A 19,467-nucleotide genomic window follows, 5' to 3' on the forward strand; every position below is an offset into this window, starting at 1 on the left:
AAAGACAGGAAGTCAGAGAAAATTTAAAAATAAACCATCTATAACCATAGACCACAAAGCAAGTCTTACATGTATATTTTTGGCAAAAGCTAAATTATTTTGGGTAAAATTACATGCACTGCTTGGGTCAAAATTACAGATCTTTTTTGTTGTTGCCAAAATTGTTAGAATATAAGGTACTGTAAATTTCCTACTGTAAATTAGGGCTGCACAATATATCATTTCAGCATCGATATTGCAATAAGATCATTCGCAATAGTCACATCGCGATTATATGCAACAATAAGTCTGGATTATAATTGATCTTTTTGCAAATTATTTTTTGAGGCCTGTGACTGTGTGAGGGTTTTAAAAGCATTCAGGCTTAAGAAAATCTATCGTTTGTAACTTTGAAGAATTAATAACGATTAATTTCATAGAATTGTTAATAAAACTAAGACTATGCAGGACTATTTTACATTGGATTATTCAATTGTAGACCTGAATACATTCAGACTTTTCAGAAAATAAAACCGTTTATTTAATTAGCATATTTTTCTTTATTGAATTTTTTTGCACTCCCCTACAGAATCTTCCCAATCAATCTAAAATAATAAGATTCTTTACAAGGATCTATTCAACTAATCAAGTGAAATATCACATTAAATATTACAATATATATTGCAAAATAAAAAATATCGCAATGTTAGATTTATTCAATATCGTACAGCCCTAATGTGAATATATAAAAACAATCTTTGTTATTAGTTATATGCCTTGCTTAGCACTTCAAATACACTTTAAAGTAGATAGCCCAGTCAAAAATTGTTCTAAACCATAAGTCAACGATAAGCTCATTTACATTATGTATACATTTCAGTATCAAAACATTGACGGTTATGACTGGTTTTGTGGTCCAGTCACATTTAAAAAATGGATTAACATTAGATTAACCAATTATACATTTACCAAACAGTATCCAGAGGCATTATTTAAAAAGTCTTTATTAAATGGGCATTTTGAAAAGTATTTACAGGCAGATTTCTGTGTTCAGGCAGGGCATGACAAACCCGTCTGGTCTGATTTTTTACAGCACAATGGGTGAACGATGACACGTCAGATTAAAGGGTATTTCCATAAACTGCAGGAGTTTTCATTCGTGGACAGCACAGAAAAGGAAGTAAATTAGAAAAAGAAATAAGCAGGGAGTTACAGTCAAGAAAAGTAGTAGTATGGCTCCTCATATGTAGACACTGTATTGCAAGAGCCAAAGCAACTAGATCAACTGACTTAACACTTTCAATAACAAGTTGCTTAGTTAAGCCACTGGTGCGGCGCGCACACACACACACACACGTCTCTTAGGTTTCAATAAACGTTAAATAAACTCTTATAGGATATTTCTGTAGTCATAGATGTGTTTTCAAATGATCTTGAAGCCATACTTCATCGTGTACGCTTAACATTGCACCATCATTCAGTTAAAAAAACCTATCCAGCAATACACAACTTCATTCATTCGCTCATAATTCCTCACAACAACCTGAGTTCCTACATAAGTAAATAAATCAAAAAGAGAGAGAAAAGAAAATGGCCAACAGCAGATTTAAGAAAGTGAGACGAGGGGAGCCAGCAAAACCTGTTTTTTTTTTGTTTTGTTTTTTCATCTCACCCCGTTTCACTTTCTTCAGTTCCTCCCAGCACGACAAATATTTACACAACTCATCTTTTCCGTTAAAATGCACAGATCTAAAAATGACTACCTTTAAATCATATTATAAAAGGCATAGAAACGGCTTAAAATGTGATTTCGTTGCACTCGTTTAACTCTCTACTAATGTTTTTTTGTTTTTTATTCATTTTACTTTGTAGAAATCAGGACAGTCAGAGGAAGACCCATGAATAAAACATAAGAAAAACAACAACAGATAACCGTAAACAATAAAGAAAGTCAGCTCGAGTTTCCACAACATACCTTCCTTACCTATTTAAAAACATATGGCAATTAGCAGACCGGTAATAACCAACAAAATTAAAACAAAAGACAAACACAAGCAATACAAAAAGCTTGACAGAACTGTGGAAGGGAGGTTTGAGTAATTGGTGAGATTTCTAGAATTATTGCTGAAGGAAGCTGGTGCCTTTCGTTCGTCGCTTCTAGCACGCTTGTTTTCTTCCGTCTCGATCGTCTTTTCAGAGGATTTTGCTTACATGAGGTGATAGGCTGAGGAAGGGACGATAGTTCTGCAGTTCGGTTTCGTTTCTCTCCGTTTTCGTTTGATTTTTAAGGGATTTCATTGGGGCTGGACATCACAGTGAGCAGTGTCCGGAGGCGAGGTCCTCATCACAGTGTAAAAAGCAGGGAAAGTTTCCAACATCTGCTTCGCTAGATCGTGTATCTTTCCCCCGGTACATTCCACACGGGCTGTGCTGGATTCGAGAGGGTTTTTAATATTTGTTTGAAGAACATCCCACATCCTAAATATTGATAAAAATGATTTTAATTTGAACCCTATTCTGGGAGACCCTTGCTCGCCTCCTCTGGTCTCCCAGGAAAGGCTGTTATTCCTATCTGCGCTGGTGGTGAAAGCCTTGTGTACCGTCTGGACCTGCTGGCTGTCGAACCACATGGTTTCCTGGTCTGTTTTCCTCTGAAAGTGTATGGCTGCTCCCGCGTGGAGATCTGGTTGAAGATAGACAATGTGTAAAACGTACAAATCAAATCACTTTGCCTTTTGTTGGCAGCAGTTATGGCTGAAGCCTTAGTTCTAGAAGAGAACTGTGGTGGAAATCAATTTTGAGATTTTAAAAATGCACTGCTGTTCTCTCTTAAATTGATTCTGAGCTTGGTTTTTAACCGTACACTCAAATACTCACAATTTAAGCAGTTTAAGTACTTCTTTCTTGTGTTTATTTTTGCCACAGAGATTACAATAATTATTTATGGTCTTTTTGAACAGGAAGTTTAAAAACAACAACTTTATACACATTTGAAATTAGGACTGCGCAATGAAAAACTCTCGTTATCGCAATAATAGTATATGCTAGGGCTGGGCGATATGGCAAAAATGCAATCTCAATAATTAATTTCCATATTAAACGATAACGATATACATTTCAAAATAAGCAGGTAATACTTTTAGATTTAAAAAAGTAGCCTTACAATCACTGAAGCCACAAAAATTTGAGGTTTCATTAAATGGCATAACATTTTCAGCTGATAAATTTTCGGTTCACTTATATTATGTAGAGATATTTTTTTTACAAAATTCTCCACAGAAATAGCAAAAAATGTCCTTAGATTCTGTCTGGCCCTAACTATACTAAAAAAAATCCATCAATTAGAGTAACAGCTCACAATGCACTTCAGCCATACTCCTATGAAGCATTGCAAATGGCACAAAGAGAATGTTCTTACAGCCTCATAATTCTTATTTAGATGTACTGTATATATATATATATATATATATATATATATATATATATATATATATATATATATACATACACACTTGCATATTTTTAAAAATGTATCTTTAAATTTCTCATTGGACTGTCAGTCACAATACTACTGGAATTGTAGCTATTTCCTTCATTAGCTGTTAAGTACACTTTTTGTCAGATTTTCATATAATTCTTTGCATCGCATCAAAGTTTGTTATGCAATTATGTTGTAATTGAACTTGTAACTTCTACAAGTTTACAAGTTGTTTCTAGTCCAAATATCTAAAAGTTCTTAAATCAAGATGCAAAATATTAAGTCAAAAGTAAGAGAATTTTTCCTTGAAACAAGCTAAGTAATCAACCAATAAGGTGAGCGAAAAATATTCTAGTTTTCGCTTTTAAATAAAATTTTTCGTACCCCATTGGCAGATTGTTAAGCTTGATTTAAGAAAAAAAACTCAATTTTGACATATTTCTAACAAGACAATGTTTTTTGCTTGTCTAAATGCTTCTAGATTTAAGAATTTTTAGCTATTTAGACTAGAAATGAGACAAAAACTCTTAAGAAAGAAAAGTAGTTTTTGCAGTGTAAAATCCTTATGGGAAAAATACTTCCAGATCCTGCACTGCTGAAAAAGGAAGCAGACACCTTGTACCTTGTAGCCTTGTACAATCACATACAGTCCTCGGCATAAGCACACCTCTCATAAATCTATCTTTTAAATTCATATTTTTAACAGGAAGCTATACAATGTTATATTTGTGTGTATACATTAGATTAGTCAGTACTGAAGCCAAAGCTGGAGCTTATCTAACAAAATAACTTACAATAACAGTCCAAAAACTAGTACACCTAAATTTATGTTATACAAAAATATTAAATACAAATTTTTAATTTTTAATTGTGTAGGTTGTAATTTTTATTTTGCAATATTTTGATTGAATTTAATTGTATTATCTTTCAATTTCTAAATATGTTTGGTGACTAAAATATTATGTTAATAAATATATCTGTTTAGGAAATCTGTTTTGTTTAAATGCACTAAAATACATTGCCTATATTCAATATGAAATGGATAAAAATATTAATTTTCAAAATGGGCTGTACTTAATTATGCTGAGCACTGTATATAGAGATCTCATGGAGAAAATCCATGGAAAAGTTTATCCAAGATCATTTAAAATCAGTATTAGCTGCCAGAGCCTCTATATTTTTTGGGTCAGTATTTTTACCGGTCTGAGTTGGGTCTCTCCTGTGGCGTGTCATCAGGAGTTGCACTGCCGAGGATTCTCTTCCTTGCCTCTGCGTATTCTGCCTCTCGCTGAGCTAAGGATTTCACTTGCGGGGAGGGTCGAGTCTGCAGCGCAGATGATCCTAAAGATCCATTACTGGAGGGTCGCTTCAAAATACGGATCTGAGGTGGGGGTGCGGCGGGGAGGGAATCGTCCTGAATTACGATCGCTGTTCTCATCGGAGAGCGGCTCGAACTGCCACTTGAAAGTCTGATAGATCATTAAAAAAATGATTAGAGTACAAAAAAGCACACTAAGCAAAACAAAATCTCAGGGATGACCACACATACCTTTCTTTTTGACTGATTCTAAGTTTTTCCTCTAGTCTCCTCTCCATTTCCTAAGTTCAAAGTCAACATATAAAAATTTATTAACATTTGACAGGAATAACATAGCATGAATCAATCTTACAAAACAGTAATAGATGAGACGTGATAAGGAGGGGCTTCTGAAGCAACAGCAAGTTTCAATTTCACAGAGTTATTTATACATCCTTAGTGCAGCGGCTAAATTAATGGCAGGGCCGAATTACAGAGTGCTGCTTGAGTAAGTAGACAATATGAGGTTTCTTTAAACACTTGGGGGAACGGTATGTTTATAGAGCATAAAGTTACTACATGACAAATGCTGAATCACTGAGACTCAGAGAAAGTACGATACTTGGGAAGCTGTTTAGACTTCTGTCAAATAGCACAATTCTGTCCTTTCTTTACACACATTTTAGTTCTGGTCTATTTATACACTGCTATATACTCAATCTATCACATGCTGCTCAATTACAGTATTATACAGCTATGTAAAATATTATGAGACCACTTGATTGCCATTTACTGGATTTAGTAGGTATAGGTCTGAGTAAAATGTTAGTATTTGTTTTATTCTATAAAGGACCGATAACATTTTGCTTCACACAAAAATTGGACACTTAATCATAACAAATGTTTTCAAGTATGATTAAAAATCAGTTATTCTACTTAATACATTTTCAGAAAAAGTTTTATTTAGCAAATTCTAGATAAAGAAATCATATTAGCAACAAACGACTATCAAAGTCCAACATTGTTCACAGTCAAATATATAGTGCTAATGTTGTTTTCAAGTCATCCTTACATACCATTTTAGACTGAATATTCAAAGTACCATGGTAAACTATATAGGGAGCGTGTCACAAGTTGTCTGAACGAATGTGCGAATATAAAACCAACTTTACCTCAATAAACAAGCACTTCTGACAATTTACATTCAACCATTTGGCAGACGAATTTAAAGCAAATTACTAATGAGAAAATTTTTTTTTTATATATTTGGGGGGAAAAGTCATTAGCAGTTTACAAAATCAAACAAAAATGACATTTTGCACAAACTATAAACCATAAATCTTGTGAAACTGACAATCTTCATGTAGCATCTTAATGTTCCCCTTAGTTTTGTGTGTAGAGTAGGCATGGGACGATAACCGTTTTCAATGTATACTGCGGTTTGGAAAAGTCAAGGTTTTAAAACCGCCAAAATTTTCTGTAATACCGTTCCTACGGTATGTGTAAGATTTTTTTATTCACATTTTTTTTTTTGTTTTTAGGACAGCAGTATCTCCAGCAGAAAAGATATTCAAAGATGCCATTTTAAATTATAGTCAATGATTCATTTGAACTATTTAGCCTGACATGTTTACTGCTCCAAAATATTATAAATGTTTCTCAAAATAAAATATTTTGTGTTCAAAGGGGGAAAAGTTTTTGGTTTTTACCCAGACATTTAAAAAGAATATATTTTAGAGCAGTAATCACAATACCGTCAAACCGTGATATTTTTATCCAAGGTTATTATACCATCCGAACCTTATACCAGCTCATGCCTAGTGTAGAGAGAGAGACATGAACGAGTATCAAAGGAACAGAAGTTTGCGATTATTTTAGGATCCTTAACCAGAGATTAATTGAATTGTATTAATTTAATAACACTTAAATCAAACTTTCAAGGGATTTAACCATGAAAAAAAGTTAATGTTTTGTGATCAGAACATTTTGGATAAGAGTATTAATGAAGCATTCTTATCTAAAAACTTTATTAGTCGTATAATTATCTTAAAAATTACATAAATAACTTAAAAATGCAATTTTCTGATATCTAACACCTGTAAGCAGAATAGTCACAGATCTCATTCTCCTACTAATTGAGCAAAAAAGCAATTAAAGTGAGACTGGCTGTAAACATTGTAGTCTTTTATTTCACCATGAAGTGTGCAAATATACTTGTTTTATATTATTATTTGTGCGCATACTAGCACTGATATTACATTTCATCTCAGTCCTCAAACCGCACCATTTACAAGACCCACACTTTACCATAACAGTCCTTTTTGGATAAATCGTACATTTTAACACTAATTCACAACAAATAATAATAATGAGAAACTATAATAATGTGACAGAAACACTGTCCCGGAACAACATTTACAGTAAACCCCGAGACAAACTGAAACTTCAGAGAACCGCCTGTTGACTGTCTGAATGTGGACTATCCCACATACACACTCCGCCGCTTCCAAATCCAATTTTCGCATAAAATCGACTCGACACATGATAAAACGACACTGTTACAGTCATTTCGCTACGACACCCAAGTGGTATCGGCCCGTTTGTCAGCCATCTTTGGTTTCTTACGCGATGGCAAAGAAAGATTGTCTCCTTTATGTTCATCAGAAGTTACCCGGCTAACTAGCATTAGTTAGCAGCCAGTTTGGTTTCATTATGTCATCACCTTAAAACACAGTTTATTTACGGCGCACGAACGCGATATTACACCGCCTGTCATCTCCATTTTCATCAAGTGATTTGGAGTAAAAATTACCCCACAACATCTGTTTTGGGACCAGTTTCCCTTTAACTGCGGCCTACCTCCCAACTCTACATACACAGGCGTGACTAGCGAGCTAGCATGAAGCCAGTGGTATGAATCAGCCTAATGCTCCATGCGAGGCTCTCCACACTGAAACGACACTTTGTGAAAGCGAGAGGAAAGCGCAGCTGTCGTATATTTACCCCGCTGTCGGCAGCCTCTTCCCAGCTCTCGGCGACCTCCTCATCATCCATGTTTCCACTCTTGGCTAACTAGGGGCTTCCCTCAGTCCGCACGCTAACGCACATTTTCCCTCTACAACGTCTGTGAGCCGCTTAGAGGCGAAATCTTGCACAGTAGCGCCACCTGCTGCAAGGAGGATAGGCAAGCGTTTGAGGAACGTACAAAAACTTTACAAAAAGTTCCAAACAAACCAATATTTTCACTACTGTATGAGGAGTTCAGATGCATACACCTTTTAGTGTCGTATAAATTTCCTTCTAAAAGAAACATGTTTCTTAGCCTCCTGTGTTGTTATGTCACTTTAAATGAAAAGAACCTTGCTCAGTGGTTAGCACTGTCGCCTCACAGAATGAAGGTTGCTGGTTCGAGTCCCGACTGAGCTAGTTGACATTCTTGTGTGAAGTTTGCATGTTCTCTTTGTGTGCTCTGGTTTTCCCCAGAATCCAAAGACATGCTAAACCATTTTGAGGGATGTAAACAAAAACAATGTCCCAACGTATTTCCTGTTTTACATGTTTAATTTCTATAGCTTCCGAGAATCCAAAAAGAGCCACATAATTAAGGTATGGTTGAATTGACTCTTGTTACAGTTATGAAATAGTTTGATAACAAGCAGGACATGTTCATGGGCCAATGACATCACCATATTGAAATGGTATACAAGTGAATTGAACAAACAAAATTGGCCGTAGTGTGTGTGTTTGAGTGTGTAGGTGTTTCCCAGTACTGGGTTTCGGCTGAAAGGGCATGCACTGCGTAAAACATATGCTGGAATAGTTGGCGGTTCATTAGCCTGTGGCGACCTCTGAAATAGAGACTAAGCCGAACGAAAATGAATGAATCAAAGTCACCATAACTGTGAAATTACTGAACCTTTGCAAAAAAGGGGCCTGAGAAAAACACTAAGTTTAAAAGAAAATTTGGGTTGGCAACTCTTAGCATTTTGGCTAATCAAATCCATGGTCAAGATGATAACGAAGATCAAGAATGGTAAAAAAAACCTGGTTGAAATGGCATGTGTTTTGGTCTCAGATGGGCTGGTCTGAGTATTTTTATGGCTGCTGGTCTACTGTGATGCCATATTGTTTACTACAAAGACAAAAAATAGAGGAAAATATCCAGTAGTGATATGTTCTGTGGTAATTCTATTGTTGAAAATGCTTTGTTGCTGCCAGAAATCAGGAGAAAGACAAGACTTGTTCAGCTGATATAAAGACAACAGTAACAACATTATAGCTCTACCTATGGTCTGATTGGTGTGTGTGTGTGCGCGTGAGTGCGTGTGCGCGTGCGTGCGTGCGTGTGAGTGCCTGTGCATGTGTGCTATACCCGAATAGCGGGTCCTGCCAAAGTTGGTGTTTCTAGGACTCAGAGTTTTGATTAGCCAAACACATTTAGGGCAGAAATATAATAAATAACATGGTAATTGTGCTGAATTTGGGGTCTTGCACTGTTGAAATGTTTAATGTGTTTATAATGTGAAATGTTTTGTTTTCCCCAAATTTAAGTCACACACCTAGTAGGAATTGATAAAATTCCTCAAAACAGCTCAAGACAACGGATGTTTTTGCAGGTTATGATTATCTAGATTATATGTGGCTTAGATTAAGTGGATCAATTCATTTGTCTGATCACGAGGAACTCTCACCCTTATCTTTATTCTTGATGTTTGGTTGTACAATTGGAGCTATGTTTACGTCATGCAGGTTGAAGCAGTTTTGGTTGAACCTTGCATACTTTTTGACTAAAACCCAGAAATGTAACCAAGAATGTTACTCACCCGTGTACAATGTATGGTGTGCACTTCATCCACAGCCTTGCCAATACATCACATCTGTTTTAAGCATATCTTGCCATTCTTTAAATCCAGCTAGCAGTTCTTGAGAACTGAACATCATAATAAATGTCCAACCAATGTGTAAGTTAAAATCTCTCATTTAGATTCCATGTAAGTGCTTCAAGATGCTTTTTAAAATATTATGAAGGGAGTCTCGCACAGTTAAGAATGATGTGCTTAATATAACACTATTAATGAGCATTGTTATTGATGTAAACATCACAGCCTATAGCAAAATATCTCTGGCCCAGCTCTGGCCCACACAATCAGCTTTTGCTTGGCCAACATGCTGCAGTGAATTACAGTACATGACTGGGCCGGGTCTGGCTTCCAGAAAAGGGCTAACCATGGACCATATTTGGGCCAAGTCTCAGCCAAGTTGATAATTCATAACTGAGGCCGAACTGGGCCAGATATGTTGGTGTGTAACGACTGCAATGAAATTGATAAACTCATTAATCATTGCGCTTTAGGCGTGCTATGGGTGAGCTTTTTCTCGAAGTGACCTGATTGGTAGATTTTTTTTTAATTTGAATGTAATAAAAACCTATTTTAAATGTGGGTCGGTGGCACGTGAAGGTCGCTGGTTCGAGCCTCGGCTGGGTCAGTTGGCATTTCTGTGTTGAGTTTGCATGTTCTCCCTGTGTTTGTGTGGGTTTCCTCCGGGTGCTCCGGTTTCCCCCACAAGTCCAAATACATGCGCTATAGGTGAATTGGGTAGGCTAAATTGTCCGTAGTCTATGTGTGTGAATGGGAATGTATGGGTGTTTCCTAGTGATGGGTTGCAGCTGGAAGGGTATCCGCTGCATAAAACATATGCTGGATAAGTTGGCGGTTCATTTTGCTGTGGCGACCCCTGATTATTAAAGCAACTAAGCTGAAAAGAAAATGAATGAATGAACAAATGTGGGTCAAGATAGGCCAAACTTACATGGCCCACATATCAGTTATTAACATCTGGGCCAAATACTACAATTTACATCTGGCCCAAGTATTGTGTGCAGCCTTTAAGACCACCTCTTCCAAACCAGGGACATATTTGGCCCACATGCTGTATGCCAGTGCCAAATGAATGCCTGCTGTGCCAGATTTATGCCAAATCTGGGCCAAAATTCTTTGCTACCTGGGAGGTTCTTTTTATTTTAACATTTAGATGCTGACTGGTAAAGATCCCTGCACATTCAATTCCTGCAAATCCTGTATATTTAAATCAATCAAAGAATGACTTCAAATCTGCTGAAGGGTTTTCAGAAATGTGTGCCAAATATGGATCAGATGTTTTGTGGGTGGTGCTTGGTGTGACGTCTGAGGCAGAGACTATATTTTACCGTGCGTATTTCTACTTTAACTGGTTTGTGCAACATTGGTTAATCACAACTAAGTGCCTAATGTAAAGTAAAAGATTCAGACACATCTCAGAAGTCAGAAGAGTACAAATTACTGGTGAGTATGCTCTAAAATAGCTTTTTGTGGAAACCTTTTGTGTCTTTTTGCCACTTTTTTCTGTTCTGTTTTGTGTCAGAGACAATGACAATTGATGAAAATTCTGAGAGTTTTATGAGAGTGAGTATACTTTTGAGTAAAACTTTTGCCCTTACAACTTTTTAATTTATAAAAGTACCATTTTAAGTGTATTATATAACAGTAGTAAACATTAGTAGTATACTAATAGCACACTTGAATAAACTTTTTGTAAGGGCATCTAAGCAGTGACTATCGCTGAAAATGTTGCTAATATATTTTTACAGCATAGCCATTCATTCAATTCAACTTATTTTTGAACTGGAGTTTCCACTGGTTTTTAGTGAGTCTGAAGAGCTTGATTACCTTGTTCAGGTAGAAGCTAAGAGTTTGGCTTGAGGCGGCCTTATAGATGCAAATTTGAAAAAAGAACATAAAATTAGATCATTTGCTTGGGAAATTTTCTGACAAAGTGTGCATTCTCATAATAAATTATCTGTAAAACATTGGGTTAAAGTTGAAGTTGGGGATTAAGTATATAGTAAAAAGTGTGCAGCTACCACGAGGCTGAATGTGTATAAAGCAGTACATAATAACACATCATGTGACCAGTGTTGCAAAAGCTGCATTATTATCATCCACATACAACTTGGAATTAAAACTTGAACACTTGAGCCACTCTGTGAGCGCTTTGAAACCTGACTGTTGCAGATTCCTGAATCATCGAATTCATTTAGCTACAAAAACACATTGTTAGATCTAAAATAGACAGTCTTTTAAAACTCACAGTGAGTGATTAAATTAATGGACCTAAAAGTTTTGAATATAATGCCCCATGTACACTATTTTGGTGAACAGTTATTAAAATGCTTGTTTTATCACAACTCTAGTTATAAGAAAAATATGGGTCAGAGAACAAATGAAGCGATGTGTCCAATCCAGGGTGTCCCATTACCAGCGCGGATAGTCAAATACTGGACAAAAGTGGAGCAGTTCCAGGCGTCAAAGGAGGATTTGCTTATTGCAACTTATCCTAAAGCAGGTACAGTACACTGTAAAAAACAGCTGTGATTTCAACAGTAAAAAACTGTAAAAATGCTACAGTAAAAATCTGTAACATGGTTAACAGTATGTTTCCTTAATACGGCGAATAACCGTAAATTGACTTTCCCAGAATTCCCTGCATGACACATCACTTTTTATGTTTTTTGTTGACATTACTATGGATCTTTTTAGTTGTTTCCCCATCAGTTATGTACATTGGAGATTTATGTTACATCTAATGTTGATAAACAATGTTTATTTTATGACTTTAATTTTATGCGTGTTACCATACACATGCGTGTTTAGGAGCTGTGTGAATGACACTGAGCACCTTCCATATATTGATACACTTTTTTGAGAAAAGTTGCTTGTGACCACTTGCATATAGCTGTGCTAACGTGTCTATCTGTCTAACAAAAGATGTGTAGATGTTGATAATTCAAAATACAGACATATTACATCTATAATTTAATGAAATACGGTAATTTACTGTAAAAATTAATTGACAACAATCTAAATAAACAACACAGTGTGATGTAAAAGAACACATTTTTTTGAAAATAGGCTCATTTTACAGGTGTCCTAAAAACAGTGTCATTAAACAGTTGAGTTTTACAATTTTTTAAAATTCATTCAGCCAATCTCCTGGTCTGTCATAGGTCTCCCGGTCTATGCTTAGCATAGCATAAATCATTAAATAGGATTAGACTATTAGCATCTCACTCCAACATTTCAAAAAATTGTGTTAATAATTTCCTACTGGTCTAATTTGATTCAATAATGTATGCTAAGGGGCGACACCAACATAGGCTCATTCTGAAAACGTAGCCCTTTCTGGAGATCGCGAATTATATATCTAGATGTATGTATGGCTACATTTTGTCTGTAAAACAAACGCTGCGGGGCGGTATGATGCTGTTCCTTTTCACGCTTACCAGCTGACCGCTTACCACCATATGGGCAGCTTTTCCACTGTTACCAGTTCGTCCTGTTAGCTCACCATGTAGTCAGCAGACTTGAGATGCAGAGATGGGGTTCAAGTCCAGCAAAAAACCGCTCCAAAAAGCAGGTAAGACAAAAAATAAAATAAACAAGTAAATAACAGCGTGAAAATATGGAAAATCTGAAAACGTGGTAAACATCACGTGGCAAACATCCATTTTCGGTTGGGTTTAGGGAAGTGGGTGAGCGGGTCAATCTGTGCTTTTGAAAACACTATTGGTTGGGTTTAGGAAAGGAGGAGGGTGGGTCAGTTGATCGGTCGGTCAGTCATTTAGTCAGTCTACAGCGGCCTCTGGTAGATTTACGCGAGAACAGCAGGTGTGAATGGCATTCGTGAGAGAAATTTGACATCTGAAAAAGCGTGTAAAGCGGCCTCTGATGGATTCGCGGAATCAAAAACTGCAAAAAAGCGTAGCTCCTGGGACGTATTTGGCGCTCTCCAGAAATGTATATAGCGGTACGTTTTCAGAATGAGCCTGGGTTAGGTGACATGATGGCTCAGTGGTTAGCACAGCCACTTCCCAGCAAGAAGGTCGCCGGTTCAAGTCCCGGCTGGGTCAGTTGCATTTCTGTGTGGGGTTTGCATGTTCTCCTCCGGGTGCTCTGTTTCCCCCACAGCTATAGTGAATTGAAAAAAAAAAATTGGCCGTAGTGTATGTGTGCGAATGAGTGGGTATGGATGTTTCCCAGTACTGGATTGCAGCTGGAAGGGCATCCGCTGTGTACATATGCAGGATAAGTTGGCAGTTCATTCCTCTGTGGCAAGCCCTGATAAATAAAGAGACTAAGCTGAAGGAAATGAATGACTGAATGTATTCTAAGCTAAGCTAAAAGGGCTCCCACCAGACCTGGAGATCAGCTGAATGGATTCAAATGGTAAAACTCAATTAAGTTATAAAATGTGGAGCGTTCCTTTAAAAGGTTGTCATATCATATGTAACAGGGACTACATGGACACAGGAAGTAGTGGATCTAATCCTGAATGATGGAGATGTTGAAAAGTGTAAGCGCGCCCCCACTCAGGTGCGCATGCCGTTGTTAGAGATGACCACTGCAGATGATCCAAGTGCAGGTATTCATTTAGAACCAGACACCGTTTGGCAACTTTACAAATTGTTTTTTATGCATCTTAAATAATTTGCATTGTGTAAAAATTTAGGTATAACCATGCTGGAGGCTATGGTTCCCCCTCGTGTTATCAAAACCCATCTCCCCATCCAACTTGTGCCTCATTCATTCTGGGAGGCTGGTTGCAAGGTTAAAAGAAGAAGATATATGAAATATTAGAAGAAAAAAAATCTAACAATAAGTAACCTTCATTTCTCCATAGGTTATTTACGTGGCCCGTAATCCGAAAGACAGTGTGGTTTCCTATTATCATTTTGACCGCATGAATCTTAGCCAGCCAGAGCCTGGTCCTTGGAAACAATATCTGGAGAAGTTCATGACAGGACAATGTGAGTCATGCTGCAGTTTGTTCAATAAAATCCATGTGCAAATTGGCAATGTTTATTTTGCTAGCACACATTGTTATACTTTAGGTCAGGGGTGTCCAAACTCGGTCCTGGAGGGCTGTTGTCCTGCAGATTTTTTCCAACTTGCCTCAACACACCTGCAAGGAGGTTTCTAGAAAGCCCAATAAGAGCTTGATTAGCTAGCCCAGGTGTTTGATTGGGGGTAGAACTAAACCTTGCATGACACTGGCCCTCCAGGACTGAGTTTGGGAACCCCTGCTTTAGGTGGACATTTAATGTGTGCAAGTTAATCCACTGAAAAAAAAATTGTTTTGCTAATCTTAAGTAAAAGTCTAACTATATGATTCAAAGTTTGGTCCTTCAGCTAATGCCAACAGGGCTAATGCCCTCTTACTGTTAATTTGCTTCAAGGGAATGATGTGCACAACGAAATCCTCGCCCCTTTCTTAATATTCCATTTCAGTTTCATATACATCAACATACTGAAAAAAAGGCTCAGCAACTGACTTTAAATGTCAATAAGGGACAAATTTTAGACATTGCAATTGCTTAAACTCCTATTGACTTCCTTTTTTTCAGTGGTTTGGGGATCCTGGTATGACCACGTGAAAGAATACTGGAGGAAAAGGCATGATAAGAAAATACTTTACATTTTCTTTGAGGACATGAAAGAGGTAAATCTGCTTTCTACAAAATGTATATGACACTGTAAAGTAAAAACTGTATGACCAGTCAAACATGAGACAAATGCTCTTGATCATCTACAGTTACAAAGGAGGTTAAGAAAAGACAAGATGAGAGATCCATGTGCAATAGAGATTTATTTATATCCAAAAATGAGAACAAACACAAGAAACATGGGCAAAACAGTACGCTTTAGGCTCCAAGCAGACATCTAACAAGTTAAAACAACTGACAGCAGAGAACTCAGACAAGGGTATAAATACACAGTGAGAAACAAGGTAACAAGGGGGAGGAGCCTTAAGTAAACAGGGTAAAGCTGCAGTCACACTAGAGTTTGAGCTTGCGAAATTCTGTCGTGCGGCGCTGCGAAAAGGGGCGGGATTAAACAAGATGATTAGACATCTAATAAAGCAAGCAATTGCTCCATGCTTTAAAATTATGTCCAGAGACGTCATGTTTTGATCCTCGATTGGTCTCATGCAGTCAAGTGATGCAATTTCGCAGGTCAGAGTTCACCAAGCTTGAACTTTGCACCGCAGCAACCTGCAAAACTTAACGCATGACCTTGCGTTTCCGGTCTGACGCATTCGCGTGCGTATGAATGGAAGTCTATGGGGAGAAAAGCCCAGTGTGACCGCAGCTTAACACACAAGCATAATTATGGAGACAGACAGGGGACCACTAGAAGTGTTCTTACAGTATGGGGCAAAACTATTGGAAAACCCATAACACTAATTTCGTCACATGAAGCCTGTCTTAGCCTACCGGTGTCAAATCCAGTTCCTGGAGGGCCACAGCTTTGCACAGTTTAGATCCAATTCTACCCCAACACACTAAAGCTGCGGTCACACTATAGTTTGAGCATGCGATATTCTGTTGTACGGCGCTGTGAAAATGGGTGGGATTAAACAAGATGATTAGACATTTTAAAAAGTAAGTGGGTCCAAATTTTACATTTCTGTCCAGAGAGGTCATGTTTTGATCTAAGATTGGTCTCATGCTGTCACGTGATGCGATTTCAGAGGTCAGAGTTCACCAAGCTTTAACTTTCCTTTTTTTTTTGGGATTTGACACCTGTGTCTTAGCCAATCACATAGTGGCTTTTGGTTTCTTTCCCTGCATACTGCCACAGAGACAGTGTTAGCATTAGCCGTTGCACTTTTTAGGCTAATTATTTCAGGCTTGACTTCAATAGACCAATAGCACTTAGCACAAGCAAATGAACAAGACACCAAAGATAGGAAGCAAATAGACGGAACAAAGGGAAACAACACAGAACACTTCATAATAAAACCCAATAGGTATGATGACATCTGGGGCCCGTTTCAGAAAGGAGGTTAAGTGAAAACTCAGAGTATTTTAACCCTGAAATGAGAGAAAGTCTGGGTTTTCCGTTTCAAAACGGCAGGTTTGTTAAACTCGAGAACGCAGGGTAAGTCAGGCCTGTTTCTGAAAGAGAGGTAACTTTAACTTTTAACTAACTTTAACTAACTTTTACTGAACAAATTACAGTATGTGCATTAAAAAAAGGTTTGTTATAAGAGATCATATGATGATGAAAACATGTGTGAATGGACAAACCAGCAGGCTGAGCACACTAGCTCATCTTAAATGTTGTTTGGGTCATTCATTCTAAAACCCCTTAACCATTTCAGTATTAATGTTATTATATTATTAATGACCTCCAGAGTGTCTGTAGCGTGTCAAGAGAGTCTGTTCTCCGCGTCTCATGGCTTCAAACGCCACCACGCGTTCATTGTGTGTCAGCATTGTCTTCTGAGGCGCAAGTAGCCTACATTCATTAAATAAAGAAAAGATTGACGCAGCTTCTTCTACCACAGTAAATTTTGTTTTTACTGTTGATATTTGGTGCCCGTTTAATCAGGAAGTGACGATTTTGTTCTCTTCGATTTGTTGGATGGAAACGCTGCTTTATTCGCACATCTGCGTTATTCCAGTTTTGCACATCAATTTAATTAATATATTTGGATGGAAACATAGCTATGGCCTACATTTCAGTCACACAAAGAACAAAGTCACATACGAGAATGGCTTGTCCATTTTTTATAAATTATCAGTTAAAATTCACTGACCTTCGACAGGGACATGTACTGTTACTAGATTAATGGGATTATTATTCTTTCTAAAACGTATTGTTCTGCTCACATTCTAAATGTCATATCAACCTCTACCACTTGATCAATAAAAAAGGCTGACACACTAGTGCACTTTTAAATCCATTAAAAAGTGTATAAAAGTGGGAACATGTGTAAAAAAAATGATAAATGTCACACATAACATTACTTATTTTGTTATACTTAAATATTTAAATGTAAAATTACGCATTAACTTGAGCAGCTGTTTTCCCATGCTAACTGTCTCTGTTTCCCTGATGCAGTGGTGTTGCTTTTTAAAATATATGGTCATATTTGCTATAACTCTGCACGAGCACATCAAACTCAGCTGGAGAAAGAAACGGTGATCTCTTTTTTTAAGATGTTGCCATAGACACTCGTAATATCTGCGCTCCATTGATATTGCCTTTTTATAGTTGTGGTGTGCGCGCTTAACTCTGAGTTGGTCTACTCAAAGTTGATTGACCCAACTCTGATCCGCTACTCTGAAATCGAAAACTCTGAGTTTTTAATCTCTCTGTAAATCAACTCAGAGTTCAAGTTTAAACTCCGAGTTGGTTGAACCTCTTTACTGAAACAGGCCCCTGATATATTAAGAGCTGGATAGTTTAGTTGGGATTCAGGCATTGAAATCATTTTGTTAGATGCAGGAGAATGAGCACAAGTAGTTAATAACATGCAACTACAATCATGAGGAAGATACTGAATTGACAGATGAGCATTATCATCGACACAAGTCCAGTGCAAATCTTTTATATATTCTAAATTATTTATATTTTTTGAGATATTGAAATTGTCATTTTGTAAGTGATGACAATCAGAAATATTTCACTTTGAGAATCTAGAACATAAGAAAGTTGGCGTTTTAAAATAAAAAATAAAGAACTTAATGTCAATAATATTAACAATTTTGGAATGTGTCTGTATTAAGCTGTTGATCGTAATGTTTTGGCTGATCAGTGTATTTATTTTTCTAATCAAATGTCTGGAGCCCTGAGGTATCTAAGAATTTTTGTCTGAGTTTTAGCAACTTGTATAATATACCTATAATTTCAGGACCCTGCTCGTGAAGTGAGCGACATTGCTCAATTCCTTGGACGGCAGTTATCAAAATCAATAATAGATCATATTGTCCAAATGACAACTTTTTCTGTTATGCGAGAAAACCCCATGGCAAACTACTCAACTGTCCCAGATACAAAATTTGATCGTACAGTCTCAGAGTTCATGAGGAAAGGTGAGGAAAGTATATGAAGTGGTAAAATTGGACGTGCAGCTTATTTTTACTGCTATGGAATGGGTTTTTAAAAGATTGTTTGTATTTATGATATTGTACAGGTGAGGTTGGTGACTGGAAGAATCACTTTAGTGCTGAAGAGGATGCTGCATTTGATGAACATTACCACAGAATGATGGCTGATTGTCCTCTTCCAATACGCTTCACTATATAAAACACATCATATATGCTTATTTTTGGGTCAACCTGTACATTATTTGCCAACAATATATATTAATATAATACTAATGGGTGGTAGCAGTTCAATTTCCAAGACTTTTGTTGTGATGTCAAAAATCATTAGAATATTTAGGAAAGATCATCTTCCATTAGGACAATTTGTAAACTATAAATTTATCACACTTTTTTATATGTAGTGATATGCATTGCTAAGAACATAAGTTTGATATATATGAAGGCAATATTCTTAATTTAATTTCTTTTTTGAATGCTTCAGATTTTAAATAGTTGTATCTCTTGCCAGGCGTCATGGTGGCGCAGTGGTTCGAGCCCCTTCTGGGTCAGTTGGCATTTCTGTGTGGAGTTTGCATGTTCTCCCTGTGTTCACAGCGGTTTCCCCCACAAGTCAAAAGACATGCGCTATAGGTGAACTGAATAAGCTAAATTGGTTATATTGTATGTGTGTATGGGTGTTTTCCAGAGTTGGGTTGGGCTTTAAGGGCATCTGCTGGAAAAGTTGGCATTTCATTCCGCTGTGGTAATCCCTGATTAATAAAGGGACTAAGCTAAAAAAGA

At 37.0% G+C, this 19,467-nt stretch overlaps 2 protein-coding genes across 2 annotated transcripts; one reads left to right on the top strand and one right to left on the bottom strand.

Moving 5' to 3' along the window:
* Positions 1–965: 965 nt before the first annotated feature.
* szrd1 (SUZ RNA binding domain containing 1) lies at positions 966–7,877 on the bottom strand. Its single transcript, XM_056449454.1, has 4 exons — positions 7,758–7,877; positions 5,007–5,056; positions 4,657–4,926; positions 966–2,662 (listed from the first exon to the last, which is right to left on the bottom strand). The coding sequence occupies exons 1-4, from the start codon at positions 7,806–7,808 to the stop codon at positions 2,548–2,550; spliced, it is 486 nt and encodes a 161-aa protein (XP_056305429.1). The 5' UTR covers positions 7,809–7,877; the 3' UTR covers positions 966–2,547.
* Positions 7,878–10,252: 2,375 nt separating this feature from the next.
* Positions 10,253–18,954, top strand: sult1st5 (sulfotransferase family 1, cytosolic sulfotransferase 5). The gene is made up of 8 exons (XM_056449304.1): positions 10,253–11,077; positions 11,986–12,137; positions 14,085–14,213; positions 14,301–14,398; positions 14,472–14,598; positions 15,196–15,290; positions 18,492–18,672; positions 18,774–18,954. The coding sequence occupies exons 2-8, from the start codon at positions 11,999–12,001 to the stop codon at positions 18,884–18,886; spliced, it is 882 nt and encodes a 293-aa protein (XP_056305279.1). The 5' UTR covers positions 10,253–11,077; positions 11,986–11,998; the 3' UTR covers positions 18,887–18,954.
* The last annotated feature ends 513 nt before the right edge of the window (positions 18,955–19,467 follow it).

The sequence above is a fragment of the Danio aesculapii genome, chromosome 23 (genome assembly GCF_903798145.1).
Source record: "Danio aesculapii chromosome 23, fDanAes4.1, whole genome shotgun sequence".
Taxonomy (NCBI): domain Eukaryota; kingdom Metazoa; phylum Chordata; class Actinopteri; order Cypriniformes; family Danionidae; genus Danio; species Danio aesculapii.